A 19,282-nucleotide genomic window follows, 5' to 3' on the forward strand; every position below is an offset into this window, starting at 1 on the left:
GAGAGTTAAACGTCATATTAAACAGAGACGTTTTATTTTCTCTTTAAATTTAAATTACTTTCAGACGCGTTTGTTCAGTTTTATGAAAATCTTCTTTCAGATTAACCACAGCTCTGATTCTCGTGGTGCGTTCAGGGACCGTCTGATTCTCGTGGTGCGTTCAGGGACCGTCTTTTACACAAGTTTGTGTGCACACTTTTGAATGTTGTGTTAAGGGACCGTCTGATTCTCGTGGTGCGTTCAGGGACCGTCTGATTCTCGTGGTAGGTTCAGGGACAGTCTTTTACATAAGTTTGTGTGCACACTTTTGAATGTTGTGTTCAGGGACTTTAAATTTATCATCATATCAACGTCACTAAAATCTTATATTTAGTGCTTTTTTTTCTCCTGGTTTCGTCTTAATTTAGTCAAACAGGATGTGATGCAACATTTTGGTGACTGATATAATGATAAATATGATGGGGGGGGGGGGTAAAAACTCATTAAGTTGAGTTTAAAAAGATGAAGCTGAAGACAGTGAACGCATCATTGTGAGAGCTTCTTTAAACATGTGGAGAAGACGCCTGAACGCACCTTTAAAGTGAATCTGTGTGTGTGTGTGTGTGTGTGTGTGTGTGTGTGTGTGTGTGTGTGTGTGTGTGTGTGTGTGTGTGTGTGTGTGTGTGTGTGTGTTCAGTCCTCGCTGATGACGTCGACGTCCTCGGCTCCTCCGGGCTGAAGCGTAGCGGCTCTCCAGCGGTTGACGTGCTGGCTGCCTTTCCTCTTCTGCAGAGCCTCCGGAGACTCTTCCTCCAACTTCTGACGCTTGTGCTTCGTCCTGCGGTTCTGAAACCAGACCTTCACCTGGAGGGGAGGGGGGGGGGGGGGGGGGGGGAGAGAGGGGGGGGGGAGAGAGAGGGAGAGATATTAATATCAGGATTACTATAATACTGCAGTACTTTTACTGTAATACTGCAGTACTTCTTACTTTAGTTGGTATTTTAATGCACTTTTACTTCTACTTTTAAATAGTTGTATTGTTACTTTAAGTACTTGTTATAATCCTTGTGTACTTTTACTGCAGTAGTAGTACTTTTACTGCAGTAGTAGTACTTTTACTGCAGTAGTAGTACTCTTCCTAGTAACGTAGTACTTTAATACTCCTCTCTGGCAGCTGACAGTAATAGTAATAAATGAGGCTCACAGTGATTTAATATCTTAATGCTGGTTAAACATGAGTCTGACTGTTAGAACATGTCCGGTCCGGGTCGCCCCCGGGTCCGGGTCTGTTCCCCCCCCCCCCGGGTCGCTCCCCCCCCCCCCCCCGGTGCTGACTAAGAGCTCATGCTGCAGCACCTGTCAGGCTGATATCTGACATCATGTATCAGTGACAGGATCCAGCAGCCTGAGGTGAGTCTGTCAGATCCTGATGTTTAATTATCACGATGATGTCACTCTGATGATAGATGTGTGTGTGTGTGTGTGTGTGTGTGTGTGTGTGTGTGTGTGTGTGTGTGTGTCTCTCTCTCTGTGTGTGTATGTGTGTGTGTGTGTGTGTGTGTCTCTCTCTGTGTGTGTGTGTGTCTCTCTCTGTGTGTGTGTGTGTGTGTGTGTGTGTGTGTGTGTGTGTCTCTCTCTCTCTGTGTGTGTGTGTGTGTGTGTGTCTCTCTCTGTGTGTGTGTTATCTCGACTCGGACAGTTAAAGACAGAGATGTGTGTGTGAGGAGGTTACTTCCTGTGTGTGTGTGTGTGTGTGTGTGTGTGTGTGTGTGTGTGTGTGTGTGTGTGTGTGTGTGTGTGTGTGTGTGTGTGTGTGAGCAGGTTACTTCCTGTTGGGCGTCTCTCCATAATAAAACTCTTCTTATCTTACGAGCTTAATTTGTAACGTGGCAGCACTTTAAAGAAGAAGCGAAACATTAATTACGGCGATAAAGATAAACGAGACGTTACTGTGATGGAGACATTAAAGAGGAGCAGCGACTGAAACTTCTTATTAAAGGGATTTTATTGTATTTTAATAATGTAGATTTCTCTTTTTAGACTCATTTAAATAAAATAAGGGACATTAAAGTTTATTATGTTCTTGTTTTTAGTCGTATCTTCTGCTCCAGGAGTTAAATACGTTTAATTATAGTGGAAATATTATTAAACGTTAATATTAATCACACTGCTGTCTAATCCTAATTTATGGCTTTGCACTCATTGTGTTTTAATGATTTTATATATTCTATTTATTCTATGCTTTAACTACTTTTACTAATATTTATATTTTTACATTAATGTTCCTTTTACATCCTTTAATGTGTATATAAATGTCTTTTAGCACTTTGAGCTGCATTTCTTGTATAATTCTATTTATTCTATGCTTTAGCTATTTTTACTATGTATTGTTTTTCACTATTTTACTTTTATTAATATTTATATTTTTTGTCTTATTTTTACATTAATGTTCCTTTTACATCCTTTTAATGTGAAGCACTCAGTGTATGTAGTATATATATATATTTAGCACTTTGAGCTGCATTTCTTATATAAAAGATGCTGTAAATAGTTATATAGTTAGTTATTATAATGATGACGTCAGAGGATTAAAGTTATTATAACAGTTGTTGAGATATTTCAGTTTGTTTCAGACTGTCGTGGATTAAAATACAACATATAATAATATAATAAAGTCTGATTATATTAATTATATAATATAATAAACACATAATATGGACTTTAACAGATTTAACATAAACTTTAATTCATCTCAGCACCAACAGGAAACTCTACTGTAACTACTAGTCTTATTATTATTAATATTATATTATTATTATTATTATTAATATTACTACAAATTATATTACTTTTTTTAATGTATTTTCTTGAGTAAAATTTTAAGTAAATTTCGAGTAATTTTAACCTTTTTAAAGTTTTACTGCAGTAAATGAGACGGTGATGTAATGAGGTTTATATTTATGGTTCAGAGTAAATATATAATGATTAATCTATTGATCAATTTACAGGAAATCAATAATCAACTATATTTGATTTGTTGTAATAATTATTTTAAAGCAACATTTTTTTTCTCTTTTCAAAACTTTAAAATATGAAGATTTAATGTTTTTGTTTGTTTAACATCATTTAAACATTATAACGACGTTATATAAACGATGTTTCATGTTTGATTTATAGAGAAAATATCAGCTGTGATTCAGAGTGAAACTTTTATTAAACTTATTCTTTTTTTGAAGGAATCATAACTGTCAGAGTTAAAAGTGAAATGAAATGTTACATAAAAATATATATTACATGTTTATATTATATAGTTGTAGTATGTAATTAAAATGTACTCGGTTACTTTTCACTACTAATAAAAAGTAAAATCCTGACTGAATAAATGTTTGCGGCTCAGTTTAAACTTGTTTCCGTGTCTTTAATTCAGCAGAGAGACGATTATTAAACCTCATGAACAGTTTTTGGATCTGAAACCTTCTGCAGACGCAGATCGCTGGATGATTATCGTCTAAAAGTGCAACGATTGCAAAAGCTCTAATTAATGTGTGATTATGCTGCTAGCTGTGATTCTCTGATTGATGGATTACTCTCCCTCGCTCTCTTCCTGTCCTCTGTTGAGCAATTAGCTCATAAATAAATCCACAATGATTCACGTCATTCGTCTGGCGTCAGGACTCGTTTAGCCGCGGACGCTCGATGACAAACGCTGTCAATCACAGCTGAGGAAGGCAGGAGGGAGCGTCTCTGACTAACCGTCGACTCACTTCCCTTCAACATTCCTGAGAGCTGGACCAAAACCAGCAGCCTGAAATACAGCTGAAATACATCTGAAATACGCCTGAAATACATCTGAAATACAGCCTGAAATACAGCTGAAATACAGCCTGAAATACATCTGAAATACAGCCGAAATACAGCCTGAAATACAGCCTGAAATACAGCTGAAATACAGCTGATATACAGCCTGAAATACAGCCTGAAATACATCTGAAATACAGCTGAAATACAGCCTGAAATACATCTGAAATACAGCCGAAATACAGCCTGAAATACAGCCTGAAATACAGCTGAAATACAGCTGATATACAGCCTGAAATACAGCTGAAATACAGCTGAAATACAGCCTGAAATACATCTGAAATACAGCCTGAAATACAGCCTGAAATACAGCTGAAATAAAGCTGAAATAAAGCTGAAATACAGCCTGAAATACATCTAAAATACAGCTGAAATAAAGCTGAAATACAGCCTGAAATACATCTGAAATACAGCCTGAAATACATCTGAAATAAAGCCTGAAATACAGCTGAAATACAGCTGAAATACATCTGAAATACAGCCTGAAATACAGCCTGAAATACAGCTTTAATACAGCTGAAATACAGCTGAAATACAGCTGAAATACAGCTGAAATACAGCCTGAAATACAGCCTGAAATACAGCTGAAATACAGCTGAAATACATCTGAAATACATCTGAAATACAGCTGAAATACAGCCTGAAATACAGCTTTAATACAGCTGAAATACATCTGAAATACATCTGAAATACAGCCTGAAATACAGCCTGAAATACAGCTTTAATACAGCTGAAATACATCTGAAATACATCTGAAATACAGCTGAAATACAGCCTGAAATACAGCCTGAAATACAGCTTTAATACAGCTGAAATACAGCTGAAATACAGCCTGAAATAAAGCCGAAATACAGCCTGAAATACATCTGAAATACAGCTGAAATACAGCCTGAAATACCTCTGAAATACAGTTGAAATACAGCCTGAAATACAGCTGAAATACAGCCTGAAATACAGCTTTAATACAGCTGAAATACAGCTGAAATACAGCCTGAAATACAGCTGAAATACAGCTGAAATACAGCTTTAATACAGCCTGAAATACAGCCTGAAATACAGCCTGAAATACAGCTGAAATACAGCCTGAAATACAGCCTGAAATACAGCCTGAAATACAGCTGAAATACAGCTGAAATACATCTAAAATACAGCCTGAAATACAGCCTGAAATACAGCCTGAAATACAGCTGAAATACAGCCTGAAATACAGCTGAAACACAGCCTGAAATACAGCTGAAATACAGCTGAAATACATCTGAAATACATTTAAAATACAGCCTGAAATACAGCCTGAAATACAGCTGAAATACAGCTGAAATACATCTAAAATACAGCCTGAAATACAGCTGAAATACAGCCTGAAATACAGCCTGAAATACAGCCTGAAATACAGCTGAAATACAGCCTGAAATACAGCCTGAAATACAGCTGAAATACAGCCTGAAATACAGCTGAAACACAGCCTGAAATACAGCTGAAATACAGCTGAAATACATCTAAAATACATCTGAAATACATCTAAAATACATCTGAAATACAGCTGAAATACAGCCTGAAATACAGCCTGAAATACAGCCTGAAATACAGCTCAAATACAGCCTGAAATACATCTGAAATACATCTGAAATACAGCTGAAATACAGCTGAAATACAGCCGAAATACAGCTGAAATATAGCTGAAATACAGCTGAAATACAGTCTGAAATACAGCCTGAAATACATCTAAAATACAGCCTGAAATACATCTAAAATACATCTGAAATACATCTGACATCAGCTCAGAGTCAATGTTCACAAGAAATTACACTGAAAAGTGTTCACAAACAAACTCAGAGGCCAAAACAATCAGCTGTCAATCACTGAGAAGACACGAGGAAAACATCACCAAGAGTTCACTGGAAAATTATCCCGAAAAACGACACAAGAAACTACACAACAGACAACTACACAAAAAAACACACCGAAATTACGCAACACATTACACTGAAAACTACAAATAAATTAAACAATTGCATTTGTCTTTTAATTTGTTCTTTGTTTTTTCTTCCTTTTCTTTGTCGTCACTTCTTCTGTTTTATTATCAGTTGTGAAGAACTTTGAACTACATTAACCTGAATGAAAACTGCTGTATCACTAAAGTTTGATTGATTGATTGATTGATTGATTGATTGATTGATTGGTTGATTAAACTAAAGTTAGGTATGATACGAGATGAATAAATCCCTGTTTTTGTCTTCGCCTCCATGATTACTGCTCACAGCCGGCAGAGTTCATTCTGACATTTTTAGAAACAAATTGTTCATCTAATAATCCATTCAGTCAATACTCTGATCAATACTCTGATCAATACTCTGATCAATATTAAGGTATATTCTCTGTATTATAATGAAACCTACCTGCGTCTCAGTCAGACACAGTCCGCTCGCCAGCTGCTTCCTCTCAGCTCCGACCACGTAGTGATTCTTCTCGAAAGCTCGCTCCAGACGGAGGAGCTGCGATGGAGAGAACGCCGTCCGGATCCGTTTGGGTTTCCTGGAGAACGGACCGTGAAGCAGAAGGTTCTCCGGACTGCTGTCGTCACCTGAAACACAAAAAACACACAAAAAGAAAAACAGTCAGAATCAGTACACAATGAACATCTGACGAGAAAAATATTGTCTGAGGTTTGAATTCAAGTCAAAGTTTATTTCTGTTGAACATTTAAAACAACTTCAGTGCTGAAGCTTAACCCTCCTGTTGTCCTCGAGTCAAAGAAGGAGGGAAGTAGGAAGGAAGGAAGGAAGGAAGGAAGGAGGGAAGGAGGGAAGGAAGGAAGGAAGGAGGGAGGGAGGGAGGGAGGGAAGGAAAAAAAGAGAAAGAGGGAGGGAGGAAGGACAGATGGAAGGGAGGAAAGGTAAGAAGGAATGAAAGGAAGGAAAGAAGGAAGGAAGGTAGGACGGAGGGAGGGGGGAAAAAAGGAAGGAGGGAGGGAGGAAAGAAGGACAGAGGAAAGAAGGAAGGGAAAAAGGTAGGAAGGAAGGAAGGAAGGAGGGAAGGAAAGAAGGAGGGAGGGAGGAAGACAGGAAGGAAGGAGGGAAGGAAGAAAGGGGGATGGAGGAAGGAAAGAATGAAGGGAAGAAAGAGAGAAGGAGGAAGGGAGGAAAGAAGGAACAGTCAAAATAGACGGGGTCAATTTGACCCGGGAGGACGACAGGAAGGTTAAAACAACCTCAGTGACCAAAGTGCTGAACAAGCTTAAAACACAAGATAAAATAAAACAATTATGAGGAAGATAAAGTATAAAAACACAACAGATACACCTGAGAGGGAGGATTGGGGTGAAGTAATGCCCAATAATATATGATGCAACGGTTGACTTTTTGGGTTAATTTAAGAATTACTGTAAAAACTTTGTTGACTTTGTTTCACCACTCAGATCAGACTTTGGGTCTCGCTACAGACTTCATATTGTTCATTTAGTCACATGATTATAAGTTTTTCGATGTCTTCCACTAAGAGTAAAATGACTCTGTAAGAAGGGAATGGAAATAAAAAGAGAGAACTGGAGAAAAAGAAAACAAACCTGGACTTGTGTTTGTGTAATTCTGCTGTATAATGACTGTAAATGTGATTATGATTGAAAGCTTTCAGGGTTTGAGCAGCTCTGATATTAGAAGCTAGACTGTTTCTCTGGTTTGGAGCCTGAACCTCAGAGTTCTGACTGCAGCTCACATAGATAGACATAGATTTTTACTCTCCTCGTCACCTGTCTGCAGACTAGCTGGTGCTTTATGTCAGTTAGAGAGTCCTCACAAGGATAGAAAGACGTGTGTGTGTGTGTGTGTGTGTGTGTGTGTGTGTGTGTGTGTGTGTGTGTGTGTGTGTGTGTGTGTGTGTGTGTGTGTGTGTGTGTGTGTCCTGTTTGCTCTGTTTAATCTGAACAAACACATCTACTGTTACTGCAGCAGCTGATATTTGAGTTTGGATTAGTTGAGTTTATGCAGCAAGACATCATGGACGCTCAGGTTAAAGTGATGTCATCATCGCTTTACTCTGTTTTACATGTTTAGTTACTTTCATTCATTGAAATACAGATTAGATTCAAACATCAAACACATCGACTGTTACTGCAGCAGCTGATATTTGAGTTTGGATTATTGGAGTTTATGCAGCAAGACATCATGGACGCTCAGGTTAAAGTGATGTCATCATCGCTTTACTCTGTTTTACATGTTTAGTTACTTTCATTCATTGAAATACAGATTAGATTCAAACATCAAACACATCGACTGTTACTGCAGCAGCTGATATTTGAGTTTGGATTATTTGAGTTTATGCAGCAAGACATCATGGACGCTCAGGTTAAAGTGATGTCATCATCGCTTTACTCTGTTTTACATGTTTAGTTACTTTCATTCATTTGAATACAGATTAGATTCAAACATCAAACACATCGACTGTTACTGCAGCAGCTGATATTTGAGTTTGGATTATTGGAGTTTATGCAGCAAGACATCATGGACGCTCGAAGTGATATCATCGCTTTACTCTGTTTTACATGTTTAGTTACTTTCATTCATTTTAATAAAGATTAGATTAAAGAATCAAACACATTCAGAGATTCATGACTGAACTTTTAACACTGATTCATGACTCATTTTACTGTCATGATTTATTTATTTATTTACCAACAGCAAGATAAAACTATAATATATAATGTCTATTAATAAATAAGGATAATAAAAACACATGACCTCATAAAGTGCAAGTTAATATAAAAAACATGTACTGGTTAAAAGTGTAAATTAAGATTAAAGCATTTCATGGTAAAATATAAAACATATAACTTATTGCTGTTGTTTAAACCCTAACCCTAAAACTGCAGCTAAACAATTTACACAACATTAAAAATAAAGTTTATTAATGTTTAATTAATCTAATTCAAGTTTTCACAATGTTTAAGCTTCATGTAGACGGTAAAACGTATTGATTATAGGAGAAAATGCTATGAGTATACTAAGATATTCTTTGCCTTGTAATTAAAAAATGTTTTATTTTACTCAACGTTTCTCAACATATGTCAGTTTTACACACAAATATAAAGTATATATAACTTATTGCTGTTGATTAAACTACTAAAACTGCAACTACACAAACTACACAACATGAAAAATAAAGTTTTATTAATGCTTTAATTCTATAAAAGTACATTGAGTTCAGCTTCTTCCTGAAACTCTGACTGCAGGTGTTTTCGTGGTCGAGCTCATTTTACTTTAAAGCTTAAAAACTTTAAAACCACAGAAATGTTTTCAGGTTAAAATCTGATTTGTTTACGAGCCGCATCGTCGTCGTCATGGTTACGTAAATCTGCGAGACAAAGCCGATAAATAAGCCGCCGTTGAATCTTTTCTTTGTGACACATCTGGGTTTTTTTATTTTCCCCGCCTGTTTATTGAAATCGTACGTAAATGTTTGAATACGTCTTTTACATAAAAACAAATGCGACGCTCGGCTGAAAGGAAAACGCCGCCGTCGACACGCCGAACGCAAAGAAGTCGGTTGATCGGCGGTTATTTTTTCGGGGGCGGCGACGAAAAACAATGAAGTCGTGATAGAAAGCAGATACGTGCTGTCGCTTGTTGTTAGCTGCTATTAAAATAAAAAAGATATTCATATGCAAACTGAGAGTCTGGAGCTGCGACTGAGAGACGATGTGACTCCAGTTTGCAAATGTGACGGTTGATTTCTGTTGAATGTTAAATTAGACGAAACAAAGATTTAAAGAAACAGCGTCGAGTTTACAGGAAGACGCTCTGCTCGGTTCGGTTTCTGCTGCGTTAAACTACAAAAACATCTTTAAATAAATCAATAAAAACTATGAATGATATCTATTAAAGTATACTATAAAGTACTATTTTTACATTACATTAGTGTTTCTATGCTTCACCAGTCAATATAAAGCACCTTAACTCATCTCCATCACTCAGTTTGAGCTCAGTAATAAACATAAAGCAGAATTATCTCCTTCATGACGATGTTAACAACAACTGAACATGAATAAACTTCATAAAAGTAGAATTTATAGTAGAGTTGTTATTACTGGATTTAATTAAATTACACAGATAATAAAGAGGCAGATTTAGCATATTTGGAAACTTCACCTTCATCTCCATGTGAAACTTAAATGAAAGGGTTTAAAAGCTTTAAAGAAGAGAAGAAATGAACTTTTACAGCAAGTTAAGAAAACAACCTCCTGTTATCTCTGCAGCAGTGGAACCTCTGAAGCTGCTAAATTTATGATGTGCAACAATCTTGATTGCAAATGTGTAATTTAATAGAATAGAATAAAGAATAGAGCGGCTTTATAGTCGCTGCACGGCGGCGATTGAAGGTTTCAGCTTCCTGAAAGTTGGAAGATAAGAAAGACGGATATGAACCTCTAGAATATACACAATAATACGTATAGACCCCACCTTTAAAGTTCACACAGCTGGGACGGAGCACTTCCTCTCTGCACACACACACATGCACACACACACTGTAACACACACACACACACACACACACACACGCACGCACACACACACACTGTAACACACACACACACACACACACTGTAACACACAAACACACACACACGCACACAGGCACACACACACAGAGTTCATACACTGATGTTAAATTTACGACAAACAGTTTCAGCTGCTGTGATGAGAGAAGAAGAAGATGAAGAGGAGGAGGAGGAGGAAGATTAAGAGGAGGAAGAGGAGGAGAAGAGAAGGAGGAAGAGGAGAAAGAGGAGGTCATATATTTCTATGGTTTGTTTACTGTGACATCAGGAAAAGTCCTGAAATAAATGTCCCAAATGTAAAAATGAGCCGGAAACGGCATGTAAAGGGTTAATCAGAGGATCCATCCATCTATCTATTTATCTTTATTTATCTTTATTTATCTTTATTTATCTTTATTTATCTTTATTTAGGTGCAAATGAGATAACTAGTGACAAAGTAAATAAACAGAATAATTAACATCTTATTTTCCTCTCCTGCCTGTTTAAGAGTTGATGTGATTTCTGTTCATGGTTCAGATCTGAACACGTTAAATAAACGTTCACACTCACAAATCTTCTTCATAGTTTATCTTTCTTTCTTGCATCTTTATAAGAAATATTAAATAACACAGTTAAATCTGTCATGTTGAGAAAGTTCATAATAAAGTGTTTTAGTTTCTCCTGAAAAGCGCAGAATGTTTTTACTGAGTCGGGACAAACAGTTTCAGCTGCTGTGATGACAGAAGAGAGAAGAAGAAGAGGAGGAGGAGGAGGATGAGCAGGAGGAGGAGGAGGAGGAGGAAGAGGAGAAGGAATAGGAAGAGGAGGAGGAGGAGGAGCCAGGAGGAGGAGAAGGAATAGGAAGAGGAGGAGGAGGAGGAAGAGGAGAAGGAATAGGAAGAGGAGGAGGAGGAAGAGAAGGGGTTGGAGGAGGAGGAGGAGGAGGAGGAAGAGGAGGAAGAGGAGAAGGAATAGGAAGAGGAAGAGGAGGAGGAGGAGGAGGAGCAGGAGGAGGAGGAGGAGGAGGAGGAAGAGGAGAAGGAATAGGAAGAGGAGGAGGAGGAAGAGGAGCAGGAGGAGGAGGACAAAGAAGAGGAGGAGGAAGAGAGGAGGAGAGGAATGCAAACAGGAGCAGGTGATGAAACTGAACTCTAACCTGTCACTCAAACAGGAAGATGTTTCATCACCTTTAACCCTTTATACTGTTTAGGTTAAATTAGACTCATTTAATATTTAACAGATGTATAAACAAATGTGATGAGTTTTCCTGAAGTGGCCCAAAAAGATTTGACTCTTTTGGACGACTTTTGTTCTTATTTCAAGGTTTTACACTCAGATTTTTAAAAAAACAGGTGAATAGAAACACACTCAAGAGAGAGGAGGAGGAAGAGGAGGAAGAGGATGAGGAGAGGAGGAGGAAGGGTTGTTGGGGCAGATGGTTCATCAGGCTCCCCTGGTACTAACAACAAGCCCAGACCTGATCCAAGAACACACACACACACACACACACACACACACACACACACACACACACAGAGACACACACACATCCTCTGTAGATTTCTAACATCTATGAATCTTCTCTCAGTGTCGTTAAGATGTTAAATATAAAATATATAAATGTAAATAATAAAATAAATATGAATATAAACGATGATTCAACATGAAGATGATCTTAGTTCATAAAAACACACAAAAGAAAAACAACAACATTAATCTAATTTAAAAACACTTAAAAGAAAGAAGTGTAGTTGTAGAAATGGATTATAAAGAGTTTGAAAAGACATAAATGAATATGACGTTTAATAAATTATAAAGTTATAAATTAAATGATTTTATCTCACAAGCTGCAGAATGATGAAAACTGCATCCACACAAACTCAACCTCCTTTCCTTCTTCCTTTCCTTCTTTCCTTTCCATCCTTCCTTTCCATCCTTCTTCCTCCCTCATTTCCTTCCTTCTTCCTTCCTCCTTTCCTTCCTCTTCCTTTCCTTCTTTCCTTTCCATCCTTCCTCCCTCATTTCCTTCCTTCTTCCTTCCTCCTTTCCTTCCTTCTTCCTTCCTCCTTTCCTTCTTTCCTTTCCTCCTTTCCATCCTTCCTTCCTCCCTCCTTTCCTTCCTTCCTTTCCTTTCCTCCTTTCCATCCTTTCTTCCTCCCTCCTTTCCTTCCTTCTTCCTTCCTCCTTTCCTTCTTTCCTTTCCTCCTTTCCATCCTTCCTTCCTCCCTCCTTTCCTTCCTTCCTTTCCTTTCCTCCTTTCCATCCTTTCTTCCTCCCTCCTTTCCTTCCTTCTTCCTTCCTCCTTTCCTTCTTTCCTTTCCATCCTTCCTTCCTCCCTCCTTTCCTTCCTTCCTTTCCTTTCCTCCTTTCCATCCTTCCTTCCTCCCTTCCTTCCTTTTTAGAGGCGATAACAGACTCAGAGCAAGAAAGAAAGAAAAAGAAAGACGTAAAATATCAGCAGATGAATTATTAGAGTTTATTAAAGGATATAAATGAGTCTCTAACAGGTTCAAACTGGTTCAAACTGGTTGAAACTGGTTCAAACTGGTCCCAGTGACAGAAAGTTGATTAAATATAATAAATAAACTTCCAGCCTGGAGACATTTATAACTTTCATCTCGTTATTACGTCAAAGTTTATTAAAGATTTACGAGTTTAAATTAAAAAGTAGAAATTACGTAAAAACCGAGTTATCGATGCGTATCTACAGATGCTAACGGTTGCTACGGTAACGGCACGAAAACACACACCGAAACCTATTAATGTAGTACAGTTAGAGGTACTTGTACTTTACTGTAGTACAGTTAGAGGTACTAGTACTTTACTTTAGTACAGTTAGAGGTACTAGTACTTTACTGTAGTACAGTTAGAGGTACTAGTACTTTACTGTAGTACAGTTAGAGGTACTAGTACTTTACTGTAGTACAGTTAGAGGTACTTGTACTCTACTGTAGTACAGTTAGAGGTACTTGTACTTTACTGTAGTACAGTTTGAGGTACTTGTACTTTACTGTAGTACAGTTTGAGGTACTTGTACTTTACTGTAGTACAGTTAGAGGTACTAGTACTTTACTGTAGTACAGTTAGAGGTACTTGTACTTTACTGTAGTACAGTTAGAGGTACTTGTACTTTACTGTAGTACAGTTAGAGGTACTAGTACTTTACTGTAGTACAGTTAGAGGTACTTGTACTTTACTGTAGTACAGTTTGAGGTACTTGTACTTTACTGTAGTACAGTTAGAGGTACTTGTACTTTACTGTAGTACAGTTTGAGGTACTAGTACTTCTTTCCTCTCCCATTAATCATCTCAGGACCCCTCACATGTATCTGCTGACCCTTTGGAGGGGCCCCACCCCTAGGTTGGGAACCACTGGACTAAACTAGCTAACTGTATATAAAGTAGTGTAAACTAGCTCCACCTCCAGCAGCTACAACAGTAACATGCTGCTCTAACACTGATGGAGTTTTTTCTTCATGCACAGACTCAGTGAACTATGACCCCCCCCCCCCTCTCTCTCTCCCCCTCCTCTCTCCCCCCCCCCCTCTCCCCCCCCCCCCCCCAGTAACAGGACCCAGTCAGCTGTCAGCTTCTTCCAGCTAATGAATAATAATGTGAGGAACTCTGATTATACTGAGAATACACACTGAAGACTATTATACACACACACACACACACACACACACACACACACACAGACACACACACACACACACACACATACACACACACACACACACACACACACAGACACACACACACACAGACACACACACACACACACACACACACACACACACACACACAGTATTATACACACAGACACACACACACAGACACACACACACACACACACACACAGACACACACACACAGACACACACACACACACAGAGAGACACACACACACACACACACACACACAGAGAGACACACACACACAGACACACACACACACAGAGAGACACACACACACAGACACACACACACACAGAGAGACACACACACACAGACACACACACACACACACACACACACACAATCCCAAACAGCATTTCAGCATCTTGTTAAAACTAATCAGCTGATTCAGGAAGTTATTGATCGTTTTCTGATGATTTCAAATCATTTTGTGATAAAACATCAGAAAATTAAATAAAGCTCATTTCAACCGAACAACGAACAACGACGTTCAAACTCAACAACAACAACAATAATAACAGGTTCATAAAGCAGAAGTTAACAAATCCTCAAATTAACCTCCAGATCTGTGTGTGTGTGTGTGTGTGTGTGTGTGTGTGTGTGTGTGTGTGTGTGTGTGTGTAGCTGGTCTTTCTCACATTGTGGGGACATTGATCTGTTTACATCGTCACATGTGAGGTCTCGTCGCCCTTTTAGAGAAAAAATTCGATTCCCTTTAACATTAAAAACACTACGATATGTGTGTGTGTGTGTGTGTGTGTGTGTGTGTGTGTGTGTGTGTGTGTGTGTGTGTCTCTGTGTGTGTGTGTGTGTGTGTGTGTGTGTGTGTGTGTGTGTGTGTGTGTATTTAATCAGTGATGCTGCAGTTTTTATCTCCTGATACTTTCAGACTCTGGACCTTCAGACGGAGCAGCGTGACCTCGTCTGGGTCCGCCGACCACAGCTTGAACACACTGCAGGTTAACTTCAGATTAGAGCCGAACTGATACCTGTTTATATTATATATTATATTATATTATATTATATTATGTTAACAATCATAAGTGTGTCAATGACTGTTTTATCTGTTATTATATTTATTATTAAAGGATTAATAACAGAGTTTATTTTAATGTTTCTTTTTCTCTTTATTATTTTATTATTATATTATTTTATTATTATATTATTTCATGTCTTTAAACGAGTGAAGAGAATCATCTGTTTTTATCTTTGTGTCAGTTTATGATAATAATGTTTATTTATTGTGATTTAATATAATTATATTTATCTCTGAGCTCTTTGATGAAATGTTAAAAAGGTTAATTTAAATTTAAATGACTTAATTATAATTTTAATGTGTTGACAGATTTTAAAGCAACATTACAGCCTCAAAGGTCAAAGGTCAATAAATATGATTAAAAACATATAAAACTGGATTTCTGTTTAGTTAGAAGAAGAATTTAAATTAATGTCGAGACGTTTATAATTAAACATTAAAAACATTTTGTCTTAATATGATGAAAAAACTGCTGAAAACAAAACGTTATTATTTATTTATAAAAACTAAAAAATAAATAATCAGATTTATTTTAATTATTAACAGAAAAAACTAAATTCAGTCTTTTTGTCTTTTTATTAATTATAAAGATCAAATATCTTTTGATTTAATTTAAAAGGTTTTGTAGATTTTTTTAAAAGATGTTTATTTTTTATTCTTTAGCTTTTTTATATTTATTTTTATTGTATTTATTTATGTTATTTAATTTAAACATATTATTTGTGTTATTTTGTTTCTTTCATATTGAGATTATTTCTTATTATTTTATAGTTTTTATTAAATATAATATTTATACATTATATTTTATTCTACTGATGTTATTTTAATGTTTCATGTTGAATTAAAATCTTTATTAAATATAAAAAAATATAAAAAAAATAATCATTTCTCCTTTATTTATTTTTTTGTATTATAAATATTTTAATATGCAACTGAAAAATACAATAAACTGATTTTTACATTTCGCACAAACATTTTCCTTTAATGTTTTATTATAAACTTAATTACTATAATAACAGTCATAATAATAATTATTATAATAATAAATAATAATAATAATAATAATCAGTATGAAGCTGCTGCTGATGTTAATTGCTGCTCCGCTTTCTGATCACTTGTATTGATTAAACTTGAAGGTTTAATAAAGTCTCCTAATCAATGAACCTGCAGCTGATAATATAATATATAATATATAATAGATATATAGATAATAATAGATTAATAATCAATAACAGGATCAGAGATATTTATTGATTTTCTTTTTTTTTTCGTCTCTTTTATGAATCAGATTTTTTTCTCTTCAGCGGATTTTTAATCTTTTTTCTTTTATAATTAATATTTAATTTATTTCCTGAAACAAGAAAAAAGAAAATTATGAAACTTTAACATCTGATTAAATCTATTAAATCTATTAAAGGAAGATTTTTAATCCTTTATTTATATTTTAATAATAAATAAATAAATAAAAGGCCTTAAAGGTTTTACTGCTGAAGTCTGTAGATTATAATATAATATAATATAATATAATATAATATAATATAATATAATATAATATAATATAATATATAAATAGATATAAACTGATAATAAAACGCTGCTTTAGTCACATTTAGATATATTTTATATTATTTTGCGTCTTGCAGCGTTTCGGTTTATTTGACTTTTTAAACATTTGAATTTAAACGGAAGAAATAAACATAATAAACATTTAGAGAAGAAAAGTCTGAAATATATAAAAACTATAATAATATAACAGAGAATTAAAAAAACCTTCAATTTAAACCAAAACTGCGTCTTTACGCGCGAAGTTGGAAACGTTAGAGAAAGATTAAAGGTTTAAAATGATAATAAGTTTAACAGTGAGACGTTAAATAAGATCAAATATGAGTTTATAATATAATAATAATAATAATAATAATAATAATAATAATAATAATAATAATAATAACAATAATAATAATAATAATAATTATCTCACTGAGGAGAAACTGAGGCTTCAATTTAAACGTGTTGCGCAATAAACTGGAAATGTTTGGTTCTGCAGGTCGATCATAAAGCTTCGTTTATATATATATATTTATATATAGTATCAAATACAATTACATTAAATATAATATAGATATGAGCACGTGACAGTTTGGAGTAAAAACATGTTAAAGAAGAAAAGCTGCAAACGTCACGTTGCTGTAAAAAAGGAAAAAATGCGCAAAAAAAAAAGATTTATGGTTTTAAAATGACTCATTTTCAATGTGTGTGTGTGTGTGTGTGTGTGTGTGTGTGTGTGTGTGTGTGTGTGTGTGTGTGTGTGTGTGTGTGTGTGTGTGTGTGTGTGTAGGCAGATTCGTGAGAAGCTTTAATGAAGAAAGAAAACATTAAAAAAAGGATAAAAAATAATCTTCTAAAATCAGCATTGATCATATTTATCAGCGGTGACGTCACTAAATAACATAAAAGTCTTAATGTTAATAAAAACCTGCAGGATAAAATATTAATCTCTGGTTTCTTTCTGCTCCGTTTTCAGTGTGACAGTAAAATAATCAATAATTAATAATATAAATTAATCATCGATCAGAATCAGCTGGTTAAATCTAAATTACAGCAAAACATCTTTTATATTAAATACGTTTCACTGCCTGTTTATTCATTATTACTCATTATAATTATTATTATTATTATTGGTTGTTTTATGTGTTCAAGCTGTTTAACTTTAAACTGACCCACATAATAATAATGAGGTTAATGTTTATATAATTATAATTATATTAAAAGAAGAAGAATAAAATATAAACAATAATAAAACCAGAAAATAGAAAAACTTATAAGAGATTTCCTTCCTTTAATTCTTCTCTTTCATATATGAGAGTCAGATTTATTCCTGTTTTTAATTTGGATTATTTTATATTCTTTATTTCCATTTATATCATTTATATAGTTTAATATCATTTATAACATGTCTAATATCATCAACCCTGCAATAAAAGAGTTGTAATAATTCTGATATAATAAGATTTAAATAGTAATTCCTGCCTTATTATTATTATTATTATTATTATTATTATTATTATTATTATTATTATTATTTTATTGCAACACTCAAAATCTGATTAAATAAAAACCTGGAAAATGAAAATGAAGAAAAGATTCGAGTGAAAAATGAATAAAAAGTGACTCAAATCAAAGCTGCTCAGCATCAGGAGCAACAGCAACACTTAATAAAGTATAATAACTTATAATAATATATAATAATATATAATAAAGTATAATAAAGTATAATAAGTGCTAATAAAGAGCAGGTTCGTGCGCCTCGGCTCACCCTGGAAGCGGTGGCCCAGGTATCTGCTGCGGAGCACCCAGGGGTAAAAGCTGAGCGCGTCCCGGTGCTGCGGGCTGAAGAAGCTCTGCGGGGGGGGCGGGATCTGCAGCGCGTGCAGCGGGAGTCCTGCGGGGCTGTGCGTGTGCGTCCCGGGCTCCTGCAGAACCAAGTCCGGCCCGGATGTGTATAAAGTCCTGCCGCTGCTCGACTGGAAGCAGGAGCCGAACACACCGGCGGATGGATGCAGAGACTCCGGGAAACGGAGCGCTGTGGGCCGGATGGGTTCATCCCCGGAGCCGCTGTAGCTGCTCGGTTCTTTCCCCACCAGGGACTCGATGGTGAAGCATTTCTTATTATTGCTGCTGTGCTGGAACATTGTAAAGATGGTGAGGTGGAGGGAGGGGGGGGGGAACAAAAAACGGCGTCCAGTTAGTCCAGGTTCCTGGAGCTCAGGAGGCTCAGAGTCCAGAGTCCTTCCCCCGGAGAGGCATGCCGCTCCCGGGCTGCAAATCCTGGTTCCTGCACCTGGAGACGGAGCAACTTCCCTCTCACCTGTGTCCGGGCGGGGTCAGTGTGTCCTCTCTCCTCTGCTGCAGGTTCAAGATTTAAAAAAAATATTAAAAATTCAAAAAAAATTCAAAAACAAAGTCTCCTGGAAGTCTCCGGAGATTCAGCGGGGATCCTGGGAGCAGGTAGCCGGGATAGAGTGCAGGGCGGCCGGGCAGCGGGGCTCTGAGCAGTCGGTGTATTCCTCACTCCTCCTGCCGCCACGCGCTGGAGTCTGAGCCGAGCTGAGACTTTCTGTCAGTCACACATACCTGCTGCTGAGGTGTGCTGAGCATGCGCAGTGGCAACCCCCCCATGCAA

General features: G+C 36.3%; 1 protein-coding gene across 1 annotated transcript; it reads right to left on the minus strand.

The window, feature by feature from the left end:
* Positions 1–672: 672 nt before the first annotated feature.
* emx3 (empty spiracles homeobox 3) lies at positions 673–18,791 on the minus strand. The gene is made up of 3 exons (XM_062425746.1): positions 18,416–18,791; positions 6,234–6,418; positions 673–843 (listed from the first exon to the last, which is right to left on the minus strand). Exons 1-3 carry the CDS (start codon positions 18,789–18,791, stop codon positions 673–675), a joined length of 732 nt encoding a protein of 243 aa, XP_062281730.1.
* Positions 18,792–19,282: the final 491 nt, after the last annotated feature.

The sequence above is a fragment of the Scomber scombrus genome, chromosome 9, assembly GCF_963691925.1.
Source record: "Scomber scombrus chromosome 9, fScoSco1.1, whole genome shotgun sequence".
NCBI classification, from domain to species: Eukaryota; Metazoa; Chordata; class Actinopteri; order Scombriformes; family Scombridae; genus Scomber; species Scomber scombrus.

Excerpts from the sequence above, each read along its gene's own strand:
- emx3 (XM_062425746.1), bottom strand. The coding sequence starts at position 18,791 with ATGTTCCAGCACAGCAGCAATAATAAGAAATGCTTCACCATCGAGTCC. Across the intron at positions 6,419-18,415 it reads CCTGGGCCACCGCTTCCAGG|GTGACGACAGCAGTCCGGAG; the intron begins GTGAGCCGAGGC and ends TTTGTGTTTCAG. Across the intron at positions 844-6,233 it reads TGTGTCTGACTGAGACGCAG|GTGAAGGTCTGGTTTCAGAA; the intron begins GTAGGTTTCATT and ends CCTCCCCTCCAG.